At 39.7% G+C, this 27781-nt stretch overlaps 1 protein-coding gene across 1 annotated transcript in view; it reads right to left on the bottom strand.

Moving 5' to 3' along the window:
* FGGY (FGGY carbohydrate kinase domain containing) overlaps positions 1-27781 on the bottom strand; it is a 694306-nt gene that overhangs the window by 131051 nt on the left and 535474 nt on the right. The window contains 2 exon segments of the mRNA XM_007947412.2: positions 2911-2985; positions 25272-25419. Of these exon segments, the coding sequence (XP_007945603.1) occupies positions 2911-2985; positions 25272-25419 (223 nt within the window).

Here is a 27781-nt window from a genome sequence, read left to right as displayed (position 1 = left end):
TTACTATATGGAGGAATTAGTTTAAGTTATGAACAACAAATAGGTGTGAGTACAATGTTCCAGGCCAGTGAAATTCTTTTTTGAACAGAACATCCTGGGAAAATATCTGTTATCAGAAAGCTTCATTAAAATGCACATTTTTGCCTAAAAGATCAGCACACCCAGATATTTTGCAAAGCAGATTGAACTCCCAATTCAACCAACCCTACAATAAGTCTTACCTGAAAGTCTATCTGAAAATGCTTTACTCTTCGTGTTATAAAGGTCATTAAGACAATGGCAAGAATAAATAGTATAGCTTTTAATACACATATGGCCCATTAAATACAAGATTGATTTTCTAAGTATGTGGTAGTTGGGAAAATGTAACTGGTGTCCCCCCCTTCTGCCTGCATTAAGTTTAACCTCGTTTATGCATTCCTGGACTTCTGATGCAGTGCTCTTACCAGGAAGGGGACCTCTGTGAGACAATCTCAGGCCAGATTAATGTTTTTTTAAGATGTAGCAAGTAACGACTATTCCTGAGAATGTCTGAAAGCTCATTTTGAACATGTAGCTTTTACAGATAGATCAAAAAGAAAATACTGTATGATGACTTAGAGCAGGAGCCTCAATGAGAGACAGACAGAGATTCAGATTCCCATTCATCACTCACCGGGGACGATGGTGGGTCAGTGGTAGAATTCTCACCTCCCTTGAAGGAGATCTAGCTTTGATTCCTGGTCAGTGCATCTTATGTGTAGCCACTCTCTGTCTGTCAGTGGAGGCTTGCCTGTTGCTATGATAATGAGCAAGTTTGAGTGGAGTTTCAAAACTAAGCCAGTCTAGGAAGAGAGGCCTGGCAATTCATTCTGAAAATCAGTCAATGAAAACACTATGGATCACAAGGGTCTGATCTGCAAGTCATAATGGGAATGGTCCAGGACACGGTAGCATTGGAATTCCTTGTGCATGGGGATGCCATGGGTCAGGCTGACTTGAGGGCATCTGACGACAACTACCACCACACATTAGTGATTTGACCTTGGGCAAAAGGTCTTCCCTCTGTAAACTGAGGTTAATCCCACCTACTCTGCCCTAAACCACAGGTAAGTGAAGTACTGTGGTACCTGGCACAGAGTCAATGCCCAGTGAAAGGTAACGGTCATTACAATCATGTGATGGTGCCCCTTGGCACATAGTATTTGGCCTCATCCTTTGTGTCCATCTCTTAGCAGGTACTTAGAAGGGTAAATATCACAGCTTTGATTTTCCAGGATTGTTCATTTCAGTGGATTTGATTCATTCTACTATAAAATTCTTCATACAATAACATTAAGAAATTAGAAAAGTTCTTCAAGTCACATACCTAATTTTATTTTAGTAAGTTGTGAGTTCAAATACCAGCTCTGCTATTTACTAGCCTTATGACCTTGAGTAAGTTTAGGCTGAGGTTTAGGGTTTCTAATCTGTGGAATGGGGAGTATAATACCCATATCATAAAGTTAAATCAGATAATGTGTGTAAAGTGTTTAGCATCATGCCCAACACATAACAAACACTCCCAAAGCAGTATTATGTATTACCACTATTATAATCATTATTGCAAAACAGGATCATTAAAATTAAGTAATTGTCATTACTACTGAAGTATCCTGTTGTTCTCCATTTTTTCATCTAGCTATTTACTCCCTCCATTTTGATAGATGTCAGAATTGTCTATTTTTGACCAAGTTTCCATGCATAAAGCAATTTGATTGATTTTACTACACTGGTCATACCATTAAATCAGTAAGGTAACTAACTGCTTCAGGAAGACACAGTCAATCTGGTCTATAAGCTAAAACAGACTGTTTAATCAAGTGGGTCAATTCCATACTCCTTAGTAGCTGCATTCAAGTCAGTATGTTTCTTTAGTTGGAGGGATGTTCTGTTTTCATGACACACATGGTATGCTGGACAAATCTGAGCATATGAAAAGCACGTTTGTTGGTGATATGGATAAATATGCATGCAGTTTTATTATCTGAAGTAATCAGGTTACGAAAGTGACTATCTGGAGAAACAGAATAATTAAATAGCATATGAATATGTCCATATAACATTAACCAATTGAAAAACTTTGTGTAAGTTGATATGCTTTAAAAAAATTAAGTTTGAATAAAAATTCAGTGAATGCATTTTCCTTTGGTTGGTTTCCATTCTCTTCCTAGAAATGGCTAAGCCACTGGATTAATTATTATTTTTGGGTTCCTGCTTGTTCTGAGACCTGGAAAGCCATGACCCACTCCCTAAAAATATACTCTCTGCATATGCACACAGACAGCCTTTTATGTGTGATTTTGGGAGTTCAGAGACCTCTTGTAGCCCACTTCAACAGAGTAAGATTCTCTTTGAGCTTCTATGATTCTGTTTTCATTTTTGATTAATCTTTAGTTCAGGCATTACTTTTAGATTTCAATGGCCACATGTTCCCAGCCATTGAAAACTCTCCTTTAAGCAGCTTATTATCTAAAAGTCATATACTTTCATGTTCTAAGAAAGATTATTATTTAAAGGAACCCCATAATGAATTCTTCTGTAAAGTAAACAATGTCACGCATTTTAGAAATTTGGACATTTTTAACAGCAGCTTTTCTTAATGCAACCTTACCTGGTATCTGCTTGCTATAATTGCAGTTAGAAGGCAAATGAGATATATGACAATTATGATATTCAAAGATTTTAACACTTTTCAGATGTGTGAGGTTATTAGTAAAATGGGTGAGGACCTTCATCAACATTTTCTTCCAGAAAGACAAACATCTTTTTGGCAAGCCCCCTTTTAATTAACATTCTCTGTCACCAAAGGATCTGATGTGTCTTGGAGAGCATGAGGCCTAAAGTTTATAGATAGACTACAGTCTTAAAAATGGCATTAAAGTGTCTTACAGCAATGGCTTGAACTGTGGCCAGGTAGAGAATGGCAAGATCATCAAGGTCCTGGGACAGTTTCAATCCAGTGACCTGCAGGGATGAAGAAAAGAAAAGAAGGAGATGGCCAAAAGGAGCTGCCACGGAGAGAGATAATTCCCATGAAACATGTTCAGATGTGTTTTCTGGCTGAAACAAGTTCATATGCAAATCCCCTTTTAGTGAGCTGAACGTGAAATGCCTACTAAATTGTTTAATCTCTAGACCTGGGAAAAACGATCCCATCCTCCCCAAAAGAAAATGTCTTGCCCGTGAATGAAACAAAAACAAAACAAAACAAACAGGATAGAAAGATTGCATAGAAATAATATCTTTCCTCTAAAACAATGCTCTCTTCTAAATACAAAAATCAATGTGTAATAGTAGTAGTAGATGATTTTACTTTGAGTTTTGCTATTGTTACAATTCTGTGTAACAGCATCAGTGGCAAATAAAATAATATGTCTCCTATAAATTTTTTACCTACTAGGGGGTAATTTAGAATCTATGGTTTGCAAAAGAATCCCATTAAAGTGAATCAGAACCATATGTTTGCATGGACATGTCAATTTCTGAGAGATTCCAGAACTGAACAGAATTCTGGATTTTGATGCTGTCAAGATTCGTCCACCCTCCCACCTTCAGATTCCCATTTATCAAGGTGTCCTCTCTCTCAGGGCATTCCTAGAGGGTGAAGATTCCTGCTTTCTTCAAGCTTACCATGAAGCCTGTGGGCATAAATACCAGAATTCACTTCAGATTTTCACATTACAAAATTAATTCATGTAATATACATTTATTCAGGAAAGACAATTTGCTAGAAAAGGGCATCAGGCTTGGTAGATGGTCAGCAAAAGTGAGGAAAACTCTCACTGAGATGAATTGACATAATAGCCTCAACAATAGGCCCAAACATACCAAAGATCATGGAGATGGTGCAGGACCAGGCAGTGTTTCATTCTGTTATATATAAGGCCAGCTTGAGTCAGAGCCCACTGAACGGCAACTAACAATAACGGCATGAATGGGTATGGAAATGCTGAATGGTACAAACCAAAAGTTGGAAGCAAGTCCACTAGAGGTACCTCTTAAGAAAGTCTTGGGAATCTACTTCTGAACAATCAGCCATTGAAAATCATATGGAGCACAGTTCTACTCTACACATGTGGTCACCATGAGAGTTGAGTCAATAGCAATTGGCTTTAAGAGTGTGTATGGTCCTGAGTTTAACATAGTAATAATATGTAGTTTGGATTAAAATGGAGGAGCTTAGTGGTCTACACAGGACCCTATCCTTCATCTCCCCAACCTCATTTAATCTTTCTCTCCAGATTCCACCTCTAACCTGGATTTAGGGGCACAAGCTCCATTCAATTGCTCAAATACAAACATGAGAGCCCTCTTCCTTGATTTTTCCTTCTCTTGTCATATTTGAACAGTCTACAGGTCTTGTATATTTTATTGTCTAAGTCTTTTTGAATCCATTCCCTTCTCTTCATCCTCACTGTAACTAAATCTAGCCCCCATGATGTCCTTCTTTACTGCTGAAAAGCCTCCAAACAAATCTTCCTGTCTCTGATTGTGTTCCTCACTACAATCCAGCCAGTGATTGTTCTCAAATGCAAATCTCATCATGTTACTCCCCTGGTAAAAAATCTTCTGCTGCCCTCAGTTCATGGTAGAAATGCTTTCATGTGTCCCAGATGCTCCTTCATGAGCCTGTACTTGCTTCCCTCTCCACTGTCTACTCTTACCCTTCCTCAACCAACACCATATGCGCCAGCTCTTCCAAATTACTCATCTATTAATGAGGGGATTGCTGAATTCAGGGGTGTTACATGATAATATTTTTTTCTTGGCAAATAACTGGACAACCAGATGAGATGTATGACTGTAACTTTGACACACATGAAGACAGGAGACTCGAGAGAAACTCAGGGGATGTACCTTCCCAAGCCAATAACTCTATGAAGGAACATCACTGACAAAATTCTTCAGAGACTAACATATATATGAAGAATGCTGGAGTGAAAAGAAAACATGAACACTGACATTAGAGAACTTCATTTCACAGGTGTGGAACATTTGCCTCAGGGAACAGAGAGAATCGAAACCAGAACTTAGGTATTCTGACAGACTTTGTTTGCCTTATTCACCATGGTATCTTCAATACCTAGCACTGTTCCTGGCACATAGCAGGGGCAAAATAAGTAATATTGATAATGCAACTGGTTGTGAATGAGTGATAATTCAATCACTCTCCCTCCTAATGTCCTATCCTTCTGTGACAATTTATAAAATTATAGGTAAACGGTAATTACTACTTCAGCTCTTCACATACTGGTAGAGGGAAAGACACATTTCTCCATGCTCCAAGACAGAAGAGTACTGGATGAACATTTCAATTTACTTCTTCCATGTTCTTAATCCCCACCCCACACATTTACTCTTCATCATCAGAAGAGTAGATTAGCTGAGATTGGGGAAAAATCAAGGAATCTGTAGCTTCTCTGAGGTAGGTAGACTAAATGCAAAATGGAGCCCATTTGTGAGCATGAATGATAAAAGTGCAGACTGGATGGATTTCAGCCCAATCATAAGCCTCCTCAGGTGAACATCTTTGTGTTGATAACCTGCTCCATGCTATGCAGTAGGCCTGGGTAAAGATCATCCATCATGAATGGAATCCATCTCCTCTGAACTGGCCTGGCTTCAAGCAGAGCACCTCTGCTTTATTCTATTAGAGAAGCTGACAGGGTCATGGATTGGAGCTCTCTTCCCGGGCCAGTCCAGGAGGCTGTCTCCCTCTGGCTCTGTCTCCCTTGTCACAGTGGGATGTGAATCAGGCCTTGATCTTCTGAGTGGCTACGTGTGTCTGCTTGGTACACAGCTGGACCCTGAAGAACAGATTTGGATAACTGGCAATGGCTTACAGGGATGGATTTAACTTTTGAGTATAAGATGCACCCCGCTATTCACACTTATTTGTATAATAACAGTGATAATGTTACTGGCTCTGACATCTTCCTCAATTAATTAGAATCCATAAGAGAGAAAGATATGATGATATTGCCAGAGTAGCTTCCTTAATCCTCAGTAGATATCCATGATAACTTCCAAAAAGTATTTTTATTCAAGCAAAAAGATATCATGGATACTTTTCTAAACTACTGATGATCCAGAGCTTGGAAATCACAGGAGAAAAGAGGAGATATTTTTTTTCCCAGAAACTGAGAATGTGATAACCACTGTCATGAAGTACTAAATTTAACTCTTGAGCTTGCTAGCAGCTATGGAAAAAAGGGACATACTGTAGGTGCACCTTCAAGGGAGATAAAATTATTCCTGGGCAGAAATTCTAGAAGGAATTTATTAGAAGGATCATTATATGGAAAGTACTTAGGAAAGTACAAAAAGGAAGAAACAAGAACAGTCCTCCCATAGCCATTTCCAACATCTTCTCACTACTGATACCAGGGTCATGCTACAGAAATGTGACTCAGTGAAAGCCATTTCTCTCTGATTTGTGAAATTATTATGGTTTGGGGTCCCTGCTTCCTTGCCACCTCACCTGATATACAGATGGAGACACTCAAAAGACAGATGATTATCAAGTCTATGTGATTCTCTCTAAAATACTAGCAGCTTGAGCCTTGCCTTGGCAGAAGTCAAACAGCAGTCAGCTCGAGATGGGACTTTCTGAGTGCCCACCTGGGGAACTTCTCAGTTGGTTACAGGGGGACCTTGGGGAACAGCCTTGGTAGGGAGGTGGTGATGGAGCCCAGGGAGTGCCAGGAATGTTCTGGGGAGGTGCAGTTTTATAATAGATGAGAAGGCTAGGATAGGTCAGATGAGATGATACACTGGCTAAACGCATAGCTGTTCTATCAATAAGAAGAAATGGCATGGGGGAGGAGAGCATAAGTGGAAGGAGTATGTTTATAGATGTGTATATGCCTATTTTGAATGTTTAGGTGAAATGAAGAAATGTGTAGGGAAGCCCCAAGGGAGAGCTGCAATGGTAAGCACACTTACTTATTTTTGTTATTGTATAAAGAAGAAAAGTTATAATTAATTATTAGAAGTGTGTGGCAGCTGCACATGGAGACCAACAAGATACAAACAACTGCAAGTGATCATTTCAACATCCTAGATTATGGATATAAAAACTCAAAACCAAACTCACTGCCACAGAGTCAATTCCAACTCATAGAGATTCCATAGGACATAGTAGAACAACCCCACAGGATTTTGAAGGCTGTAAATTTTTACAGAAGCAGACTGTCTCATCTGTCTATCATGAAATGGTTGGAGGGTTCAGTCTGCCAGTCTTTTGATTAGCAGCCAAATGCTTTAACAACTTTGCCACCGGAACCCCCATTTATGTAAATACTGGAATTTTTTGAGTTTAGAAGAGAAGCTTAGAATAACAGAATCAAGACAAACTTTTGAATCAGACACCAAAGTTTAAATCTTGACATCCCCTTTAACTGTCTGCATGATGTTGTGTGACTTTTGTAACCTCTCTGAGGTTATTTACCAATTCAGTATCAATTTTTCATTCATAAAATGAGGATAATAATATCTCAAAGCATTGTTGTAAAGATTAAATGGGATGTTATCTGTAAAGTGCTTACTTTTTCAGTAAGTGAGACACTTTTGTAGCTCTTCTAGTGCCAACTATATGCACATAAAACCCACAAAAACTTCTGACTCATAGTGACCCTATAGAAAAAACCAGAACTCCACAGAGGGCTCCCAAGGTTGCACTCTTTTTAGAAAAAGAATACCACATCTTCCTCCCCTGCAGTGGCTGGTGGGTCAGAACTTCCGACCTTTTGGTAAGTAACTGAGCATTTAACCACTCACTGTGGCACCAGGGCTCCTTATATGCACATAGGTGGTGCTTAATAAATGCTTATTTTCATTCTCTTAATAAATGTTCATTCTCTTTCTCTTGAATAGCACAAAGGCTCTATTCCATTCATTATCTGGGATTATCTCTTCCAATATGCTTTGGGTACTACCAGGGTATTAGTACTAAGAGGTGCTGAAGACCAGTGGCTATATAGTGTGGAGAAGCCAGGGTAGAAAGGACACTGACCATCAGTATCAGGACCATAATGTTGAATATATAGAAGCTATGTGCTCCTCATGATTAGGCTTTGCTGCTCTTGTTCAGGGATAATATAGTGGGAGACTCACTTGCAAGATGTCCTTGGTACTAGGCTTCAGTTTAAATCTTGCTGCCATTTAGTAGCTATAGGCCATTTCTTAACTCTAAACACTTTCCTGGAATCATAGCCAAATTTCCTGGGATCTTACTCCAATTTACTTAGCCTTTGGTGTGGGCCCAGCAATCAGCATCTTCATCTAGCTCCTGATGCACAATAAACTGTGGGAACCATTGTCCCAAACATGGTGTTTTGAAGCATAACTTCATAGGCCTTAAAATAGTGAGGTTATTTAACAAATGTATTAGTAATTTAGTTAGCTTTTTTCCTTCCTAGTTGTTAGAAGAATTGAAGTGATTATATATGCCAGTAAGAAAAAGCACTCAAATATATTCCCAAGGGGTCTCCAATGTTTACAAAAGACAAAAAATGGGATTCCATGTCTTGGGATTTTCAAGGGTCATCAGAGCTTTACTAGGGTATCTAAGGCTCAGGAGAATTTGTTGAAAGCTTTTCAGAAAACAGTAGAGCAGCAAAAATGCTCTGTCTGCTCAGTCAATAATGAAGGTGGAGCTGATGGATAGACAGCAAAACAATGAGGAACATCAGAGAAAGGCTTATGGGAAAATAGTTGGCCCAAGAGAGAGTTTAAAGGACAGGTCTGAGGTAATCAGCAATGTGGAAGAGAAAGGTAGAGGACACTACCAAAAATATTTAGAGGTTTCAGTAAGTGTTAGAAATCCAGGTGGACACTTACCATTGCCAAAAACCTACCCAGATTTGGGAAATGGAGGCGAATATGCTAACATAATATGGTAGGAAGAATTCTAAAGATGTACTCACAGGATTCCTATTCCTTGTTTATTCAAACACTAACATGGTACTGACCTAAAGAGACTCTGCAGATGGATTCAAATGCCTAATAAGCTGATCTTAAAATAGAGAATTTCTCCTGGATTACTTACATGGGTCCAAGGTAATCACCTGAGCCCTTACAAGCAGAAGAGGAAGGCAGAAGAGTCAGTCAGAGAGAGGCAGCAAAAGAGAAAGTCAGAGAGAGTTGAAGCATGAGAAGGACTTGACCAACTCCACTATTGCTGGCATTGAAGGTACAGGAAGAGAGCTATGAGCCAAGGAATGTGGGTGGCTCTTGCAGCTGATGAAGTTCCTGTGTGACAACCATCAACGAAACACAGACCTCAGTCCACCAAGTGCATGGAACTGTAACAGTAAACAACTTGAGTGACATTGGAGGCAGATTTTTCCCAGAGCCTCCCAGTAACAGCCCTTGATTTTGGCCTTGTGAAGCATGAAGCAGAGAAACCAGCTGAGCCAACCTGGACTTCTGACCCACAGAACCATGAGATAAAGCTAAGTTTTAAGCAGCTAAGTGTATGATAGTCTGGCTTGCTCCTTAGAATGCTCCTCAGAAGTGAAGATGGTAAAACTCTGGCTCTCTTACTTTGGATAAGTCATCAGAAAAGGAAAGAACAATTGCTAGAAAAGGACACCTGTTTGGTAAAGTAGAAGGTCAACAAAAATGAGGGAACCCCTCCGTGAGATGGACTGACAGAATAGCCACAACAGTGGGCTCAAATATACCAACCATTATGAAGGTGGCCTAGGACCAAGCAACTTTTCCTCCTGTTATACATGAGAAAATGAGTCAGAGATGATTCACTGGCAACTAACAACAACAAATGTACAATAATTTATTACAGTATCAATCACTCAACTCTCACTGCTATCAAGTTGATTCCAACTCACAGAGACCCCTCCTTGGGTTTCCAAGGCCATTATCTCTAAGTAAGTAGATTGCCCAGTCTTCCTTCTGAAGAGGGGGTAGTGGGTTTGAACCACCAGTCTTCCGGTTAGTAGTAAAATGCCTTAGGCACTATGCCAACAGTAGCAATAGAAAACTAAAACACACACTGTGACTAGATGATGGACTGGCATGCTCCCTCATTCAATCCTATTCTAGTGTTGATTTCTATACTACACACCAGTCCCCTTGGTCACTTCCAAATCCACCAGGTACTTCGCACCTCTTCTGTTTCCTGCTCTTCTTCTGATACTCTAAGTATAAGTGTTTTGATATTCTCGTGATCAGTATCTCAAAGCTGTACAACTTCCTTGGACCCTAATTGCTGTGTCCACCCAGGCAGGAGGAAGTGGGGAAAAAGAATGGATGGCAGGATAATGGTAAGGGGAGGAGAGAGAGCCCCCACCCCTGGCAGAAGGAAGAGGGAAGCCAAGGCAGATAGCTGGAACAGGTAGGGGGAAGGCCAGGAAGTGGGTAGAGTGGTTTTGGAAAAACTAAGGGAGATGAACTTGTCTGTCAGTTTGTCATACTTTGGTGGCTTGTGTGTTGCTGTGAGGCCAGAGGCTGTGCCACTGGTGTTGCAAATGCCAAAAGAGTTGCCCATGGTAGATGGGTTTCAGCAGAGCTTCCAGATTGAGACAGATTTGGAAGAAAGAAGAGGCCATCCACCTCTCAAAGAATTGGCCAGTGAAAACCTTATGAATAGCAGTGAAACACTGTCTGATGTATTACTGGACAATTTTATGAATAGTCCTGAAACATTATCTGATACAGTGCCGGAAGATGAGTCCCTCAGCTTGGAAGGCACTCAAAATACCATTGGGAAAGAGCTGCCTCCTCAGAGTAGAACTGACCTTAATGATATGGATAAAGTAAAGCTTTCAGGACCTCCATTTGGCAGATGTGGCACAACTCAAAAATGAGAAGAAACAGCCTCAAACATCCATTAATAATCGAACATGGAATGTACAAAGTAATGAATCTAGGAAAATTTGAAGTTGTCAAAAATGAAATGGAATGTGTAAAGATTGATATCCTAGGCATTAGTGAGCTGAAATGGACCGTTTTTAGCCATTTTGAATCAGACAACTATGTGATCTACTATGCTGGGAATGACAAGTTGAAGAGGAATGTCATGGCATTCATTGTCAGAAATAATGTTTCATGATCTATCCTGAAGTACAATGCTGTTAGTGATAGGAAAATATCCATACACCTACAAGGAAGGCCAATTAATACCACTATTATTCAAATTTATACACAAGCAAAGCCAAGCACAAGAAAATTGAAGATTTTTACCAACTTCTACAGTCTGAAATTGACCAAACATGCAATCAAGATGTGCTGATTATCACTGGTGATTGGAATGCAAAAGTTGGAAACAAAGAAATTACCAGTAGTTGGAAAATTTGGCCTTGGTGAATAGAAATAATGCTAGATATTGCATGATAGAATTTTTCAAGACCAACAACTTATTCATTGCAAATACCTTTTTTCAACCATACAAATGATGGCTATACATGTGGACTTCACCAGATGGAGTACACAGGAATCAGACTGACTACATCTGTGGCAAGAGGCGATGGAAAAGCTCAATATCTTCATCCAAAACCAGGCCAGGAGCTAATTGTGGAACAGACCACCAAATGCTCATATGCAAGTTCAACTTGAAGTTGAAGACAATTAAAACAAGTCCATGAGAGCCAAGATATGACCTTGACTATATCCCTCCTGAATTTAGAGACCATCTAAAGAATAGATTTGATGCATTGAACACAAATGACCAAAAACCAGAAGAATTGTGGGATGGCATCAAGAACATCATCCACAAAGAAAGCAAAAGGTCATTAAAAAGATAAGAGAGGAAGAAAAGACCAAGATGGATGTCAGAAGAGACTCTGAAACTTGCCCTTGAGCAAAGAGTAGCTAAAGCAAATGGAAGAAATGACAAGATAAAAGAGCTGAACAGAAGGTTTCAAAGAGTAGCTTGAGAAGACAAAGTCAATTATTATAATGAAATGTGCAAGGACCTGGAGTTAGAAAACCAAAAGGGAAAAGCACACTCAGCATTTCTTAAGCTGAAAGAACTAAATAAAAAATTTAAGCCTCGAGTTGCAATATTGAAAGATTCTATGGGCAAAATATTGAATGAGGCAGGAAACATCAAAAGAAGATGGAAGAAATACAGAGAGTCACTGTATCAGAAAGAATTGGTTGATGTTCATCCATTTCAGGAGGTGTCATATGATCAAGGACCAATAATATTGAAGGAAGAAATTGAAGCTGCACTGAGGGAAGTGGCAAAAAACAAGGCTCCAGGACCTGACGGAATACCCATTCAGATCTTTCAACAAATGGATGCTGTGCTGGAAGCACTTACTGGGCTATGCCAAGAGATTTGGAGGACAGCTACCTGACCAACTAACTGGAAGAGATCCATATTTGTACCCATTCCAAAGAAAGGTGATCCCACAGAATGTGGAAATTATCGAACAATATCATTAATATCACATGCAAGTAAAATCTTAATGAAAATAATTCAAAAACAATTGCAGCAGTATATTGACAGAGAGCTTCCAGAAATGCAAGCTGGATTCAGAAGAGGACGTGGAATGAGAGATATCATTGCTGATGTCAGATAGATCTTGGTAAAGAAAACCAGAAGGATGTTTAGTTGTGTTTTATTGACTATGCAAAAGCATTCGATTATGTGGATCATAACAAATTATAGATAACATTGAGAAGAATGGGAATTCCAGAATACTTAATTGTACTCATTAGGAACCTGTACATAGACCACGAGGTTGTTGTTCAAACAGAACGAGGACACTGCATGGTTTAAAATCAAGAAGGGAGTATGTCAGGGTTGTATCCTTTGGCCATACTTATTCAATCTGTATGCTAAGCAAATAATCCGAGAAGCTGAAGTATATGAAGAACAATGTGGCATCAAGATTGGAGGAAGGCTCATTAACAACCTGTGATATGCTGATGACACAACTTTGCTTTTTGAAAGTGAGGATAACTTGAAACACTTATTGATGAAGATTGAAGACTATAGTCTGCATTTTGGATTACACCTCAATATAAACAAAACAAAAATCCTCACAACTGGACCAATAAGTAGCATCATGATAAACAGAGAAAAGAATGAAGTTGTCAAAGACTTCATATTACTTGGTTCTACAATCACCACCAGTGAAAGCAGTAGTCAAGATATCGGACAAAGTATTTCACTGGGCAAACTGGCTGCGAAGGACCTCTTTCAAGTGCTGAAGAGCAAAGATATTTCCTTGAAGACAAAGGTGCACCTGACACAAGCCATGGTATTTTCAATCGCTTCATATGCATGTGAGAGCTGGACAATGAATAAGGAAGACTGAAGAAGTGTTGATGCTTTTCAGTTGTGGTGCTGGTGAAGAATGTTGAAAGTACTATGGACTGCTAAAAGGACTAAGAAATCTGTTCTGGAAGAAGTGCAGCCAGAATGCTCCTTGGAGAGAATGACCAGACTTCGTCTCACCTACTTTGCTCATGTTATAAGAAGGGACAATTCCTTAGAGAAGGATATCGTGCTTGGTAAAGTGGAGGGTCAACAAAAAAGGGAAAGGCCCTCAACAAGGTGGATTGACACAGTGGCTGAAATGATGGGCTCAGGTACAGCAGGGATCATGGAGCTGGCACAGGACTGGGCAGTGTTTCATTCAGCTTTACATTGGATCGCTATGAGTTGTAGATGACTCAACGGCACCTAACAACAGCAATAACCTTATCTTGGGTCTGTTTGCCATCAGAGATCCCATTGTTGGTCCTTTCGTCTATTACTTCCCGCTGTTTACTTCTTGGGTCTTCCAAACAGATTTCTATGTAAATTTGTCTCATCATCTTTTTACCATTGTGGACTTCTTTCCACAGTCTACCTGCCAGGTTTCACTTGTTGTTTGGTATATAAAGGAAAGACTAAAAGCACTAAGAAAGAAAAGTCTGGTTTTGTGATAGAAATTGAAAGTCAATAAAATGAGAGATATAATGGCAGGCATGTTAGAAACAGAACTGAAGGAGTGAGAAAAGATCTAGGTTACTTTTTTCCTCAAAGAAAGTCAGTGACCTAGGTTTGAACTGACAGGGTTGTAATCCCACTGCTACTTTTACCTCTGGGTAAATTACTTAAGGTCTATGAATCTTGTTTTCTCTGTCTTTTAAGTGGGGGCAATAACAATACCTTGGAGGATAGTGTAAAAGTTAGCGATGATGCTTATGAAGCATTTAGTATGTTGCCTGGCACATCATGGTCCCTTAAAGAATGGTAGCTAGTATTACTCACCATACAAGCTGGTAAATTAGTCATTTCATTAAGGAAAAACCTGATCAGGCAAAGGGTTAAATGAAGTTTTGTTATAGGATTCACTTCTTCATGGCCAAAAACAATAGGTAGAAAATGGCTGAATAAAACAGCATTAAATAACAAAAGCATCAACAAACTCATGTCAGAGAGGCTGTGTGTTTCAAAAGCTTATGAATTTATCAGGCAAAAACTGCTTCAATTAGCTCATGAACTTTCAGCTCCATCATCCATTTGCCTTGTCAGAGGAAGCCACAGGGATCCAACTTCTGGCCTCTGTTGAGTTCTTGCAAATACTCATCTGAGGGGCTGATTCCATGCACATGCACCTCTGAATCTGTTTAGTGTTGCCCATCTCTGGTTGGGATTTGGTCCTCTGGAAGCTGGTTAAAAACTCCTAATACGACTTTCCCAACTCTCTCCCAGTTTTCCACATGCACACTCACTCTGCACTTGCTTTGAAGAACCTTTGTAGCAGCACTCAACCTCTCCAGCAGTTTGAGCAGCATATGGCCTGATGTTAGAAATAACAGCTCTTCAAAGAAGGAGAAAATAGCTTTCCCTTCTGGGGACTGCTGTTCTTACAAAATAAAGCACAGAAAGCACGTTTCAACCAACGGTGAATGTGGTATGTTTTCATGGCCTGACAGGTCTCCAAGTACTTTACTTATGTGAGTGAATGTTTCAGAGGAAAAAAAGCAAAATAAAACAAAGAAGCCATATCAATTTGCAAGTAGAAACTGGAAATAGATACAAGGAGGCAAAAGGTCTTTCCAAATTCCTGTAAGACTAGCTAGTTTGTAAGGTGCACCAAATTTGACTTTCCTGCTTAATTAATGAGAATATTGAAGTCTAAGGCCTTAAATAAACATAAAACCAGAAAAGACTAGTCTCTAGACGTCTAGGAAATCTACTTTCTGTGAGGCACCAACTAGCTGTTATTCATGGCCAGTGATTAAAAATGAGAAGAAATAGCTGCAAACATCCACTAATAATTGGAACATGGAATGTACAAAGTACAAATCTAGGAAAATTTGAAGTTGTCACAAATGAAGTAGAATGCTTAAAGATAGATATCCTGGGCATTAGTGAGCTGAAATGGACTGGTACTGGCCATTTTGAATCAGAAAATCTTATGGTTTTATATGCTGGGAGTAACAACTTGAAAAGGAATGATGTCTCATTCTTGATCAAAAAGATCTCTCCTGAAGCATAACACTGTCAGTGATAATACCCGTAAGCCTACAAGGAAGATCAGTTAATATGATTATTATTCAGATTTACACACTAACCACTAATGACAAAGATGAAGCAACTGAGGATGTTTACTAACTTCTGTAGCCTAAAATTGATCAAACATGCAATTCACATGCCTTGATAATTTCTAGTGATTGGAATGCAAAAGTTGGAAACAAAGAAGAAGGATTGGTAGTTGGGAAATATGGCCTTGGTGATAGAAAAGATGTCAGAGATAGCATGATACAATTTTGTAAGACCAACAACTTATTCATTGGAAATATCTTAGATAAATAACATAAATGGTAACTATACATGTGCACTTCGTCAGATGGAATAGATAGGAATCAAATCAACTATATCTGTGGAAAGAGGCAATGGAGAAACTCAATATCATCAGTCAGAACAAGGCCAGGGGCCAACAACAGAACAAACCATCAATTACTCATATGCAAGTTCAAGTTGAAGCTGAAGAAAATCAAACAAGTCGACAAGAGCTAAAGTGCAACTTTGAATGTATTCCACACGAATTTAGAGACCATCTGAAGAAGAAATTTGATGCACCGAACACTAATGACTGAAGACCAGATGAGTTGTGGTATGACATCAGGGACATCATATACAAAGGAAGCAAAAGGTCAATAAAAAGACATGAAAGGAAGAAAAGATGAAACTAGGTATCAGAAGGGACTCTGAAACTTGCTTTTGAACATAAAGTTGCTAAAGAGAATGGAAGAAATAATGAGGTAAAAGAACTGAACAGAGATTTCAAAGGTCGGCACAAGAAGTCAAAGAAAGAATTGTTAATGAAATGTGCAAAGATCTGGAGTTGCAAAACCAAAAAAGGAAGGCATGCTCAGCGTTTCTCAAGCTGAAAGAATTGAAGAAAAGATTCAAGCGTTTAGTTGCAATATTGAAGGATCCTATGGCTAAGATATTGTACGATACAGGAAGCATCAAGGGAAGATAGAAGGAACACACAGAATCACTGAACCAAAAAGGATTAGTTGATATTCAACTATTTCAGGAGGTAGCGTATGATCAAGAACCAATGGTATTCAAGGAAGAAGTCCAAGGCATTAGCAAATAACAAGGCCCCAAGAATTGATGGAATACCAATTGAAATGTTTTAACACAGAGATGCAATGCTAGTAGTATTTATTCTTCTGTGCCAAGAAATTTGGAAGACAGCTACTTGGTTAATCGATTGGAAGAGATCCATATTTGTGCCCAATCCAAAGAAAGGTGATCCAACAGAATGTGGAAATTACTGCATGATACCATTAGTACCACACACAAGTAAAATTTTGCTGAATATAGTTCAATAATGGTTGCACTAGCTCATCAACAGGGAACTGCCAGAAATTTAAACCTTATTCGGAAGAAGATGTAGAACAAGGGGTATCATTGTTAATGTCAGATGGATCTTGGCTAAAAGTAGAGAATTCCAGAAAGATATTAACTTGTGTTTATGGGCTATACAAAGGCATTAACTGTGTAGATCATAACAAATTATGGATAACATTGCAAAGAATGGTAATTTCAGAACACTAAATTGTGCTCATGGGGAACTTGTACATAGATGAAGTGCCAGACATTCAAAGAGAACAAAGGGATACAGAGTGGTTTAAAATTGGGAAATGTGTGTGTGTAAGGGATGTATCCTTTCACCATACTTATTCAGTTTGTATGCTGGACTATAAGAAGAAGAATGTGGCATCAGGATTGGAGGAAGACTCATTAACAGCCTGTGATATGCAGATGACACAACCTTGCTTGCTGAAAGTGAAGAGGATTTGAAGCACTTAATGGTAAATACAAAAAACTACAGCCTTTAGTATGGATTACATCTGAAGATAAAGAAAACAAAAATTCTAAAAACTGGACCAATGAGCAACATCATGATTAAAGGAGAAATGTTTGAAGTTTGCCAAGGGTTTCATTTTACTTGTATCTATAATCAACATCCATGGAAGCAGCAGTCAAGAAGTCAAATGACATATTGCATTGGGCAAATCTGCTGCAAAAGATCTATCTCTCAAAAGGTTCAAAAGCAAAGATGACTAGTACTAGGGTGCACCTGACTCAAACCATGGTATTTTTAATCACCTCATGTGCATGGAAAAACTCACAATGAATAAGGAAGACCACAGAAGAATTGATGCATTTGAGTTCTGGTGTTGGCAAGGAATACTGAATATACCATGGACTACGGCAAATAACAACAACAACAACAACAACTAGAAGAATAAACAAATCTGTCTTGGAAGAAGTATAACCATAATGTTCCTTGGAAGAAAGGATGGCAAGACTTCGTCTCATGTACTTTGGACATGTGATCAGGAGGAACCAGTCCCTGGAGAAGGACATCATATTTGGTAAAGTAGAGGCTCAGTGAAAAAGAGGAAGGCCTCCATAAGATAGATTGACACAGTAGCTATAACAATGGGCTCAAACATAGCAGCGCATGTGAGGATGGTGCAGGATTAGGCAGTGTTTTGGTTTGTTGTACAAAGGGTCACTGTGAGTCAGAACTGACTTGACAACACCTCACAACAACAACAACTGATGACCTAAATGGATGGTAAGTTTAAGGTGAATGTCCAGTGCTGGCACCTCAGGGTTCAAAGTGACATACTTTGAGCCCTGCTGGCCATTTGGTAAACATGTAAGTAAGGGCCATCAATCAGGAGCTACATATTCAAAAGCATTTGTTTTTGTCTATCTACTATGTGCCAGTCACTGGGTCAGCATCCCCTATTTTGTCTGACAGCAACTCTGCAAATAAGGCTGCATTGTTCCTGCTTACTAAGGAGCTCTGATGGCACAGTGCCTAAGGCATTTGAGCAGCTACTCCGCAGAAGGAAGATGGAGTAGTCTATGACTAAAGATTTACCACCTTGGAAACTCAGTGGGGATCACTATGATTTGGAATCAACTTGATGGCAGCTAGTTTGGTTTTTGGCTTTGATTTCTTCTTCCTGATGGGCAGGTTGATGCTCACACAACCAACCAACCAAAGGTCACACAACTGGTACATTTTCATGTTTGGATGCAAATACAGGTCTAACTTCAAAACCTGGGCTCTTTTTATTTCCTCAAAACAGTAGAAGCCATCCAACCTACTATTAAAAATAAAACAACACCACATACCTAAAACCTGCAACCCTTCCTGAGAGTAGTTATGTAGCTTTATCTGTCTCTATGTGTGACCATATCTTGTTTCTTTACTTTAAAGGCAGCCAGTGTTGTTTTGTTTTCTTCTGTTTAAAGAACTTAGAATGACCAGTTTTAAATATTTTGATACTGATTTCTATTACCCAAACTTCTTTTAAAATAAGCTTATGTGTAGCCCTCACCTCTCTGAGCCTCATTTATCAAGTAGAAAGGAGAAATATTTACACGTGTGATTACTTGGTCCAGGCATACTATGAAGTCATCACCCTCTAAACCTCTACCACCTCTTTCTTTTTAGGCCAATGCTTCAGGGTGATATTGCATCACCAAAGAAAAAACATGGCAGGGAGAAAACTGTTATCAGAACGAAAAGGAAAATGATTCCATCAAGTGCAATGGAACAATCCTAGGGTTATGTCCTGTTCCTGCTTATGAGGGTAGGCACATAATGTGGAAGGGTTTAGAGTCAGGTCAGCCCTGGGTGTGAGGAAAACAGAAAAATTACTGAGAAGAGCTTAAATCCAAAGCCCAGGATAAGGATAAACTTAGTAGGATGAGTGACAAGGTTGGTAGCCAGAAGGAAAACAGAGGAGGAAAGACTAGGCTGAGGAGCACAGGTCAATATTAAGCCACATATGACAAATCTGTTGGGATCCCCTTCTTTTATAGTCCTCAGTGCATCTTGCAAAGTCAAGAGTTAAGTATTCAGGCAGCTTCATGGAGATATATATCTCAAATACCCAGTTTCATGTTTTTATTTAAGCTGTCACTTCTTAATATGACTCTGGACAAATCATTTTTGTTCCTCAAATGAAGATTTGAATAATTGCTTGACTAAGCCAATTATTTGGTACCAGTTTCTGACTTAAGGACTATTGATCATTAAAAAAAAAGTAAGTAAGGCATACCTTCTATCCTCAAAATATTTTCCTAATAGGATAAATTTAAAATATATTCTATTTCTTAGGATAACTTGAGGAGCTCTGGTGGCATAGTGCCTAAGGCATTTGGCTGCTAACCAGAAGGCTGGAAGTTCAAACCCAACAGCCACTCCTTGGAAGGAAGATTGGGCAATCTACTTCCATAGAGGTACCTCCTCGGAAACCCAAGGAGGGGTCACTGTGAGTTGAATTGACTTGATGGCAGTGAGTTTGGTTCTGGTGAGGACAGCCTGATCTTTTTTTTTTTTCCAGTGAATATTATGTTCTTTATTGCCTCCAATGCAGTTATAATTGTTGTTGTATTTTTTATTAACTTGTGGTATTTCCTTTTTTTCCTCATTCTACTTTTTTATTTCACCTTAATTCATTCTTCCCTAATAAGTTTCTGCCCTGTTTCACAGAGATGTGTATATCCCATTGAATATGCCAAGAAGCTCTCTAATATTTTCTTCTGGTTTCAGTTTTAAATCATCTTTTTAGAGGCATTTCTCTAAGTGCTCAAAATGGTATTTCTTTTTCTCTGTATGCATTTTTTTTTCCCTATGGGGCTCACTTGATTATTATTTTTATTCATTCTCATTAAAGAACTATACATGTCCAGTATTTCCCAGCATACAGTACATATGATTTACTCTTAGCTCCACTCTCCATTACTTGGATTTACCTCTTCAGGTCTACAGCTACATGCTCATTCCCAGAGCTTGTTGTTGCTAGTTACCAGCAAGTTGGCCCCTGACTCATGGTGACACCATGTACAACTGGATTGAACTGTTGTGATTCAATTTTCATTTTCTGATATTTTTTTGGAAGTAGACTACCAGGCCTTTCTTCCTAGTCTGAATCTGGAAGCTCTACTGCAACCTGTTTAGCATCCTAGCAAAACTGTAGCCATACACATGCTATGCTCTCTCTCCCCTCCAGAACACTGCACACCTTCTATTTTCTTGACTCCAAACTCATCTTTGCTTCACTCAGTGTCAATGTCACCTCCTATATGAGGCTTTTCCTGATCTCTGAGGCCAGGTTAGGCAATCATCTTTCTTGCATCTAGAGAATACCGGACAGTGAGTGGCACCTGGAGCTTTATCCCATATTCCCATTGCCTGTTGACATATTCTGTCTCTCAAAGACAATACTCTTCTTGAGATCTGGATTGTGTCTAGTTACTCTTATATCCTCTACCATCTAGAACATGGCCTGCAATTGTTGGAATAATTCATTAATTCATTGATGAATGATGGAAGTAATCATATTATGATAAAATGTGAGCTTCTTATCTTCATTTACCTGGATATTAATGGATACTAAGAGTCAGTAGCAACCTAATTCAGTTGGTATTAGTAAATTGTTCCTAAATATATTTTTTTCTAAAGCAATAAATGACCTCTTCTGTTGTCAGAAGGGACCATTCCCAGGAGGAGGAGATCATGCTTGGTAAAGTGGAGGGTCAGCAAAACAGGGGAAGGCCCTCAATGAGATGGATTGACACAGTGGCTGCAACGATGGGCTCAGGTATAGCAAGGATTGTGAGACTTATACAGGACCAGACAGTGTTTCGTTCTGTTGTACATAGGGTTGCCATGAGTTGGAGCTGACTTGACGGCACCTAACAACAACAACAAGAAGAAATGACCTCTTCAGTGTTAACTATCATTTAGGCACTTACTTGTGCCTAGAGAAATGTTTCAGGACCAAAAAAAAAAAAAAAAATTGTTAAGATGTGGTTGTCGTCCAATGGGGATTATCCTTACAGTTCCAAGGACTATGCATTTTTTAAACTTAACATGGTGGCTTAGCGCCTAAGGCATTTGACTGCTAACCAGAAAGCTTGTGTTTCAAACCCATCAGCCACTTCTTGGAAGGAAGATTGGGCAATCTACTTCCGTAGCAATACCACCTTGGAAACCCAAGGAGGGGTCACTATGAGTCGGATCCAACTCAACAGCAGTGTGATGCATTGTGTTGTGATGTATGTTTCCCATTTCAGCATGCTCCATGAGTGTAGAAATTATTGTATCTTACTGTGTCAGCAACAATGCTTGTCACATAATAAATATCCAATAAATATTAAAATATTAAGTGAGTCTAAAGATAGGAGTCATGGCATTTTCTAGCAAAAGAAAGCAGCATGATGACAGGAATATTTCAAGGAGATAACTCTGGTAGCATAATGCCTAAGGCATTTGACTGCTAACCAGAAGGCTGGTGGTTCAAATCCACCAGCCACTCCTCAGAAGGAAGACTGGGCAATCTACTTTCGTAGAGATACCACTTTTGAAACCCAAGGAGGGGTTGCTATGAGTTGGAAATGACTGGACGACAATGAGTTTGTTTGTTTGTTTGTTTTCTTGGTTGGTAATATTGGATTGAAGGAACGGGATTTTGGTGGCAATGAGCAATTGCCTTCTATCTTATGCTACATTTCTGGGTCACCTTCTGCTGCTGCTTCTGCGATGTGAACGTCTAGTGTAATAGTTATTCCAATGCAAGCCTAATCTAAGGAAAAGTATGAAAGGAAATCATGGCAGAGAAATATTAGGTGATATATGAGGTCTATTTACAAAGCAATACAATTTGTTTTTTTTAAGAGCAAATATACTAAGATTTTTAGATACAATTAGACACTGGCCCCATGCAAGGAGTTTCCTGTAGTGAGGATATAGTTATTCTACAGAGATAAGCATTATTTAAAGCACTCCATCAACTACTTTGGAATTCTAGTCTGCACTTTGGTCACCTCTATTAGAATACCCCACTTCTGACACAATTCTTTGGGAGCTATTATGGTGTAGTGCCTAAGACATTTGACTGTTAACCAGAAGGTTGGTGGTTCAAACCCACCAGTAACTCCTTAGCAGGAAGACTGGGCAATCTACTTCCGTAGAGATACCACCTCGGAAACCCAAGGAAGGGTCGCTATGAATCAGAATCGACTCGATGGCAGTGAGTTTTTTGTGATTGGAATACCCTTAATGATGGCACTTCTTAAGTCTTTGGATGTCAGTTTTGGTGATAAGAAGCAGACAAACGCCACTATGAGGCATGGTGCCTGACTGTGTCTGACAGGATGCTGGGTGTTGAAGCTGGGTACTTCATAGATGTTGGCAAGGAAAGGACTCCAGGTCTGCATGACTCCAGAGCACGTGATCATTCTACTATGAAACCCTGCCTCGTTTTAGGGTCATTTTAAGAACTGGCCATGCTTCTTTAACATTTTAAATGTCTAATTGTCTATGTAGTTGGCTTCAGTTAAATTTGTCTCTAATTAAGACACTTACTTTTGTGCTTATTTCAAACATGCACTCCTTATAAACTGTTTGCTTCCAGAAATTTGGATACCTCAAAGTGTGGTTTTCTAGCTGCAGCCTGTTGCCACATGGCCTTCTCAGGACATTCCTCTTCTGCCTCCACAGGCCAAGTAAGGAGGCCAAGCTCATTACGTGTGGTATAGGCACACTTCATAGACTCCAGACAGACAAAACTTTTGCTATGTCAAATTTTGTTTTCTTCTCACTATGACTCCCTTTTATTAGCAAATCTTGATTATGTCAACTAGTTAGTGAAAATAAAGTTCAGATCTTCCTGTTGGCATCGTGGGATTTTAAAAAGCTTAATAAAAATAATCATAAGCCATAGTCCTTTCAGGTTTAAAGTTCTTGAAACCAGTAGGCCTACTCCACTGTCACACAGCTGCCATGCAAAAACCATGTGTTGTTCACAGCTTCCATCCTGAACTCCCTCCACCTTAACTGACCTCACATTATACTTCTTAACTTCTTTACCATTTTCTTAATTGTGGCCTCTCCTGGCCCCTTTTACCTGAACCTTAGCTCTACTTCTGTAGCTTTAATCTGCTTTATCCAACCTCAAGAAGGATTGATCCTTTCTTAGTAGCTATACTGTGGCGCAGTGCCTGAGACATTTGACTGCTAACCAGAAGATTAGCAGTTCAAACCTAGCAGCCACTCCATGGAAGGAAGACAGGGTAATCTACTTCTGTAAATATTTACCATGGAAACCCAATGGGGGTCGCTATGAGTCCGAATTGACTCAATGGCAGTGGGTTTGGTTTCTTGGTTTTTATACTGCTATTGTGGGGAGTTGTGGATCAGTGGACGGATTCTGACCTCCCCTGCGGGAGACTCAGGTGTGATTCTGGTCAATGCACCTCATGCCAAGCCACCACCTATTTTTCAGTGGAGGTTTCTGTGTTACTATGATTGCTGGACAGGTTTTAGTGGAGCTTCCAGACTCAGACAGATTAGGATGAAAGACCTGGTGATCTACTTCTGACAATCAGACAATGAAAACTCTATGGATCACAATGGTTAGTCTAATCTCACTGTGCTTGGGGTCATCATGAGTCAGGTGCCAACTTGGTGCCACCAAAAACAACATATTGCTATTGCAGTATGTTATTTGTGGCCAACTGCATGTGCCCTCCAACATGTTATATTGCAGTGTAGGCAACTGTGATTTTCCCCACCAAGTTCATCCTGGCCTTTCCAGGAGGGCTCAGAATCTCACTGCTGGAAGGCACGCTGACAGTCACTGACAGCTGAATTCATCCTCCAACATATTACCCATCATGTATACTTTTACAGAAGTTTAATTTGAAATCCCTATAATGTACACTTCGACTCCTGAACAACACTGACATTTAGACAAGTGTGTAGCTATGCCTACTAAGACCACATCATTGTTGTTGGGTGCCATCAAGTCGACTCCGAATAATAGCAACCCTACAAAAACAAAAAACAACAAACAAACCCAAAATAAAGGAGCTCAGGAGAGATAAAAACTGCCCCATAGGGGTTCATAGGCTGTAATCTTTATGGGAACAGGTTGCCAGGTCTTTTCTCCCACAGAGCAGCTGTGGGTTCAAACTGCTGACTTTTGGGTTAGCAGCTGAGCACTTTTTTTTTCTTTACTTGATTTTTTATAATTGTAGCAAACTTGTACTACATCCAACAGTTTGTGCACATCTGTTTCCATGGGGCAGCTGAGCACTTAACCATCGTACCACCAATGTTCCTTACTAAGACCATAAACCCAAAACAAAAAATCGAACATGCTGCCGTCCAGTTGATTCCAACTCATAGCAACACCCATTGGGTTTCAAGGTTGTAACTCTTTACAGAGCAGATTGCCCCATCTTCCTTCTGTGGGGTGGCTGGTGGGTTTGAATTGCCAGCCTTCTGTTGGTACTCAAATGCCTTAGGCACTGCGCCACCAGAGCTCTTTTAGGAAGACCACAGGTGATTTTATTTACAACTTATTTACCAGGCAGTCTAGAGGCAGAGATGGAAAATATGACTTTACAAACTAATATAAAAAATTATACAAAAATTACAGAAGCAGGGCTCACAACTTCAGTCACAATGAGAAAAGAAGCAGCAGCAGCTGAATATATGAAATACTGCTTTTAGTGCTCTCAAGGTTGGCTCAGAAACAATGAGAAATTCTAGCAGATCATCTAGGCAGCATCACCAACCTTCACAACAGCAAGTTATCTGCAAGAAGCTTGTGAGTTTCTGGCCTGTTTTGTTCTTTCCTTTATTCCTTTCTCCTCACTTTGCTTCCTCCAAACTTTGTAGCCCTTTGCCCTGCCCTCACCTTCTTGCAAGGACTGGCTGTTACTTACTTACCATGCCCTTTAGTGTCAGATCTGCTAAGGGAGACCGGTTGCCGTGGAAATCTGGCCAAACATGTAAATCAACAGTGAGGAAACCCACAGGCTGAGCCTTCTTAATCAGATCCAGGTGACTGTTCAAATATGCATATATACTCTGGCATCTGGAAGAGAAGTGAATTTTGTTTTTAAAAGGGGGGTAGGGTCGGGGAGCAAATTTTTCTGTAAAAAGAAACCATTTGTACTTCCATATAAGTTCCAGGAAAGAAAGCAGGGTCCCAAAAGCTTCAGCAAAGAAAACACCCCAAACCCAAAGAAACGAGCATGCTGTATTCTAAAATCATGTCATTCTATCACCAAGAAAAGGTCCTAGTGGAAAGACCTAGCAATGTCCTAGTGGAAAGACCTGGATTCCAGGAATGGCTTTATCCCTACTAGTTTTGTGACCATAAGATAGTTATTCAAACTTTCTGAACCACTCTCTTCTCATCTGTAAAAACAGATATCATAATCCCAATCCAACTTACCTCATAGGGTTATTGTGAAGATCAAAGAAGATACACTATTTTGTAAACTGTATATAATATTATACATATGTAAAGGCTTTTTAAAATATGTATTCATAACTGTAATAATAATGATGATAATGACACAGGGAGTCGAATAAAAGTTCCCAGATAGGATAGGAGTTTTCTAAGGGAAATGATTGAAGTAATAAATGCAGCTAGGAATGGGAGTTAGTAGATTTGTTCTTGGTTATATCCTAGTTAGGTAATATGGGCCAGTAACTTAGCCTCGCTGAACTTCAGTACTCACATCCAGAAAATAGATATAAAATTCCTAACTCACTGCATTAATTCTCAACACACAGCACAAAGATTAAAGTTGGCCACCTTTCCCCTCTTTAAAAGTGCTTTCTCTCAAAGTTCTGAACTAATGATTCCAGAAGAAAGTAGGTATATTAGCTTTTGGCATCTGTGCCACTTCCCACTGAAGTTCCTGGAAATACAACTTTAACAGTTAAATACATGGTTTGAATAATGGCAGAAAAAAAGGATAGAAAATCAATGTCTGAGAAAGATTAATATCTAAGATAACAATTATTATTTAAGGTTTTTAGATATTTTAGAAGGCCTTGCAATTTCTAGTTCTAGTTTTGTGACTCTGAGTGTCCTCATAGATAAACAAACAAAAACCCCAGTGCCATGGAATAGTGATTTTCAAACTCTTTTTTCCCCGTCAGTATTTATTAAATAATAATTTTATATAGACTGTATATATAAAATATAGACTCATAGCAACCTCCAATGGGTTTCCAAGGTGCTAAATCATTACAGAAGTAGCTTGTCCCATCTTCCTTCCATGGAATGGCTGGTGAGTATGAACCGCCAACCTTTTGGTTACCAGTCAAATGCCTTACGCACTGTGCCACCACACACATTTTTTTTATACATGTTGTTGTTGTTGTTAGATGCCGTCGAGTTGGCTCTGACTCATTGCAACCCTGTGTACAACAGAATAAAACACCGCTTGGTCCTGTGCCAGCCTCACAATCCTTGCTATACCTGAGCCCATCATTGCAGCCACTGTGTCCATCCATCTTGTAAGGGCCTTTTTTTGCTGACCGTTCACTTTACCAAGCGTGATATCCTTCTCCGAGGAATGGTCCCTTCTGACAACATGACCAAAGTAAGTGGGACAAAGTCTGGCCATTCTCACTTCCAAGGAGCATTCTGACGGCACTTCGTCCAGGACAGATTTATTAGTTCTTTTGGCAGTCCATGGTACTTTCAGTATTCTTCACCAATACCACAACTCAAAAGCATCAACTCTTCTTCTGTCTTCCTTGTTCATTGTCCAGCTCTCACATGCATAAAAGGCAACTGAAAATACCATGGCTTGGGTTAAGTGCACCTTAGTCTTCATAGAGACATCTTGGTTCTTCGGCACTTGAAAGAATTTTTTTGCAGCAGATTTGCTCAGTGCAATACGTCGTCTGATGTCCTGACTGTTACTTCCATTGGTGTCGATTGTGGAAACAAGTGTTCTGGTTACCTAATATTCTGAGAGGAATAATCACAAATGGGATGCTTGAACAAACAGAAGTTTATTCTCTGAACAGTTCAGGAGGCTTTAAGTCCAACTTCAAAGTGCCAGGCTCTAGGGGCTGGGTGAAAGCCCCTCAACCTTGGAGTCCAGCTCTGCCTCCTGCTCCCAGCCACGGGAGCTAGAGGTATTTCTTTACTCAGAGAGCTGCTGGCTGCTGAGGCTGAAAAACCCAAGGTTGACAAATAAAAAGGCACAGTCCCGATGTTACCAAACCACACGGCAGGCCATTAATTCAAGTCCATTGTAAGTCTCAAGGCCAGCAAAGTGTGGCAGGCTGCTCAACGAAGACATGGCTACATGCAGGGTCCAAGCATGCCATAAGCTAGAGACCATTCCCAAGGCTTCTCCTTATATACAGGAAGCAGACCACATCCCAAAGGCAGCTACTCAGCTGCTTGTGGTAGATCCCACCATGGA

This window comes from Orycteropus afer, unplaced genomic scaffold, assembly GCF_000298275.1.
Source record: "Orycteropus afer afer isolate SDZICR_OR568_19922 unplaced genomic scaffold, OryAfe1.0 scaffold00183, whole genome shotgun sequence".
Classification (NCBI taxonomy): domain Eukaryota; kingdom Metazoa; phylum Chordata; class Mammalia; order Tubulidentata; family Orycteropodidae; genus Orycteropus; species Orycteropus afer.
The sequence above is the reverse complement of the archived record's forward strand: the minus strand, read 5'-3'. Positions and strand labels throughout refer to the sequence as shown.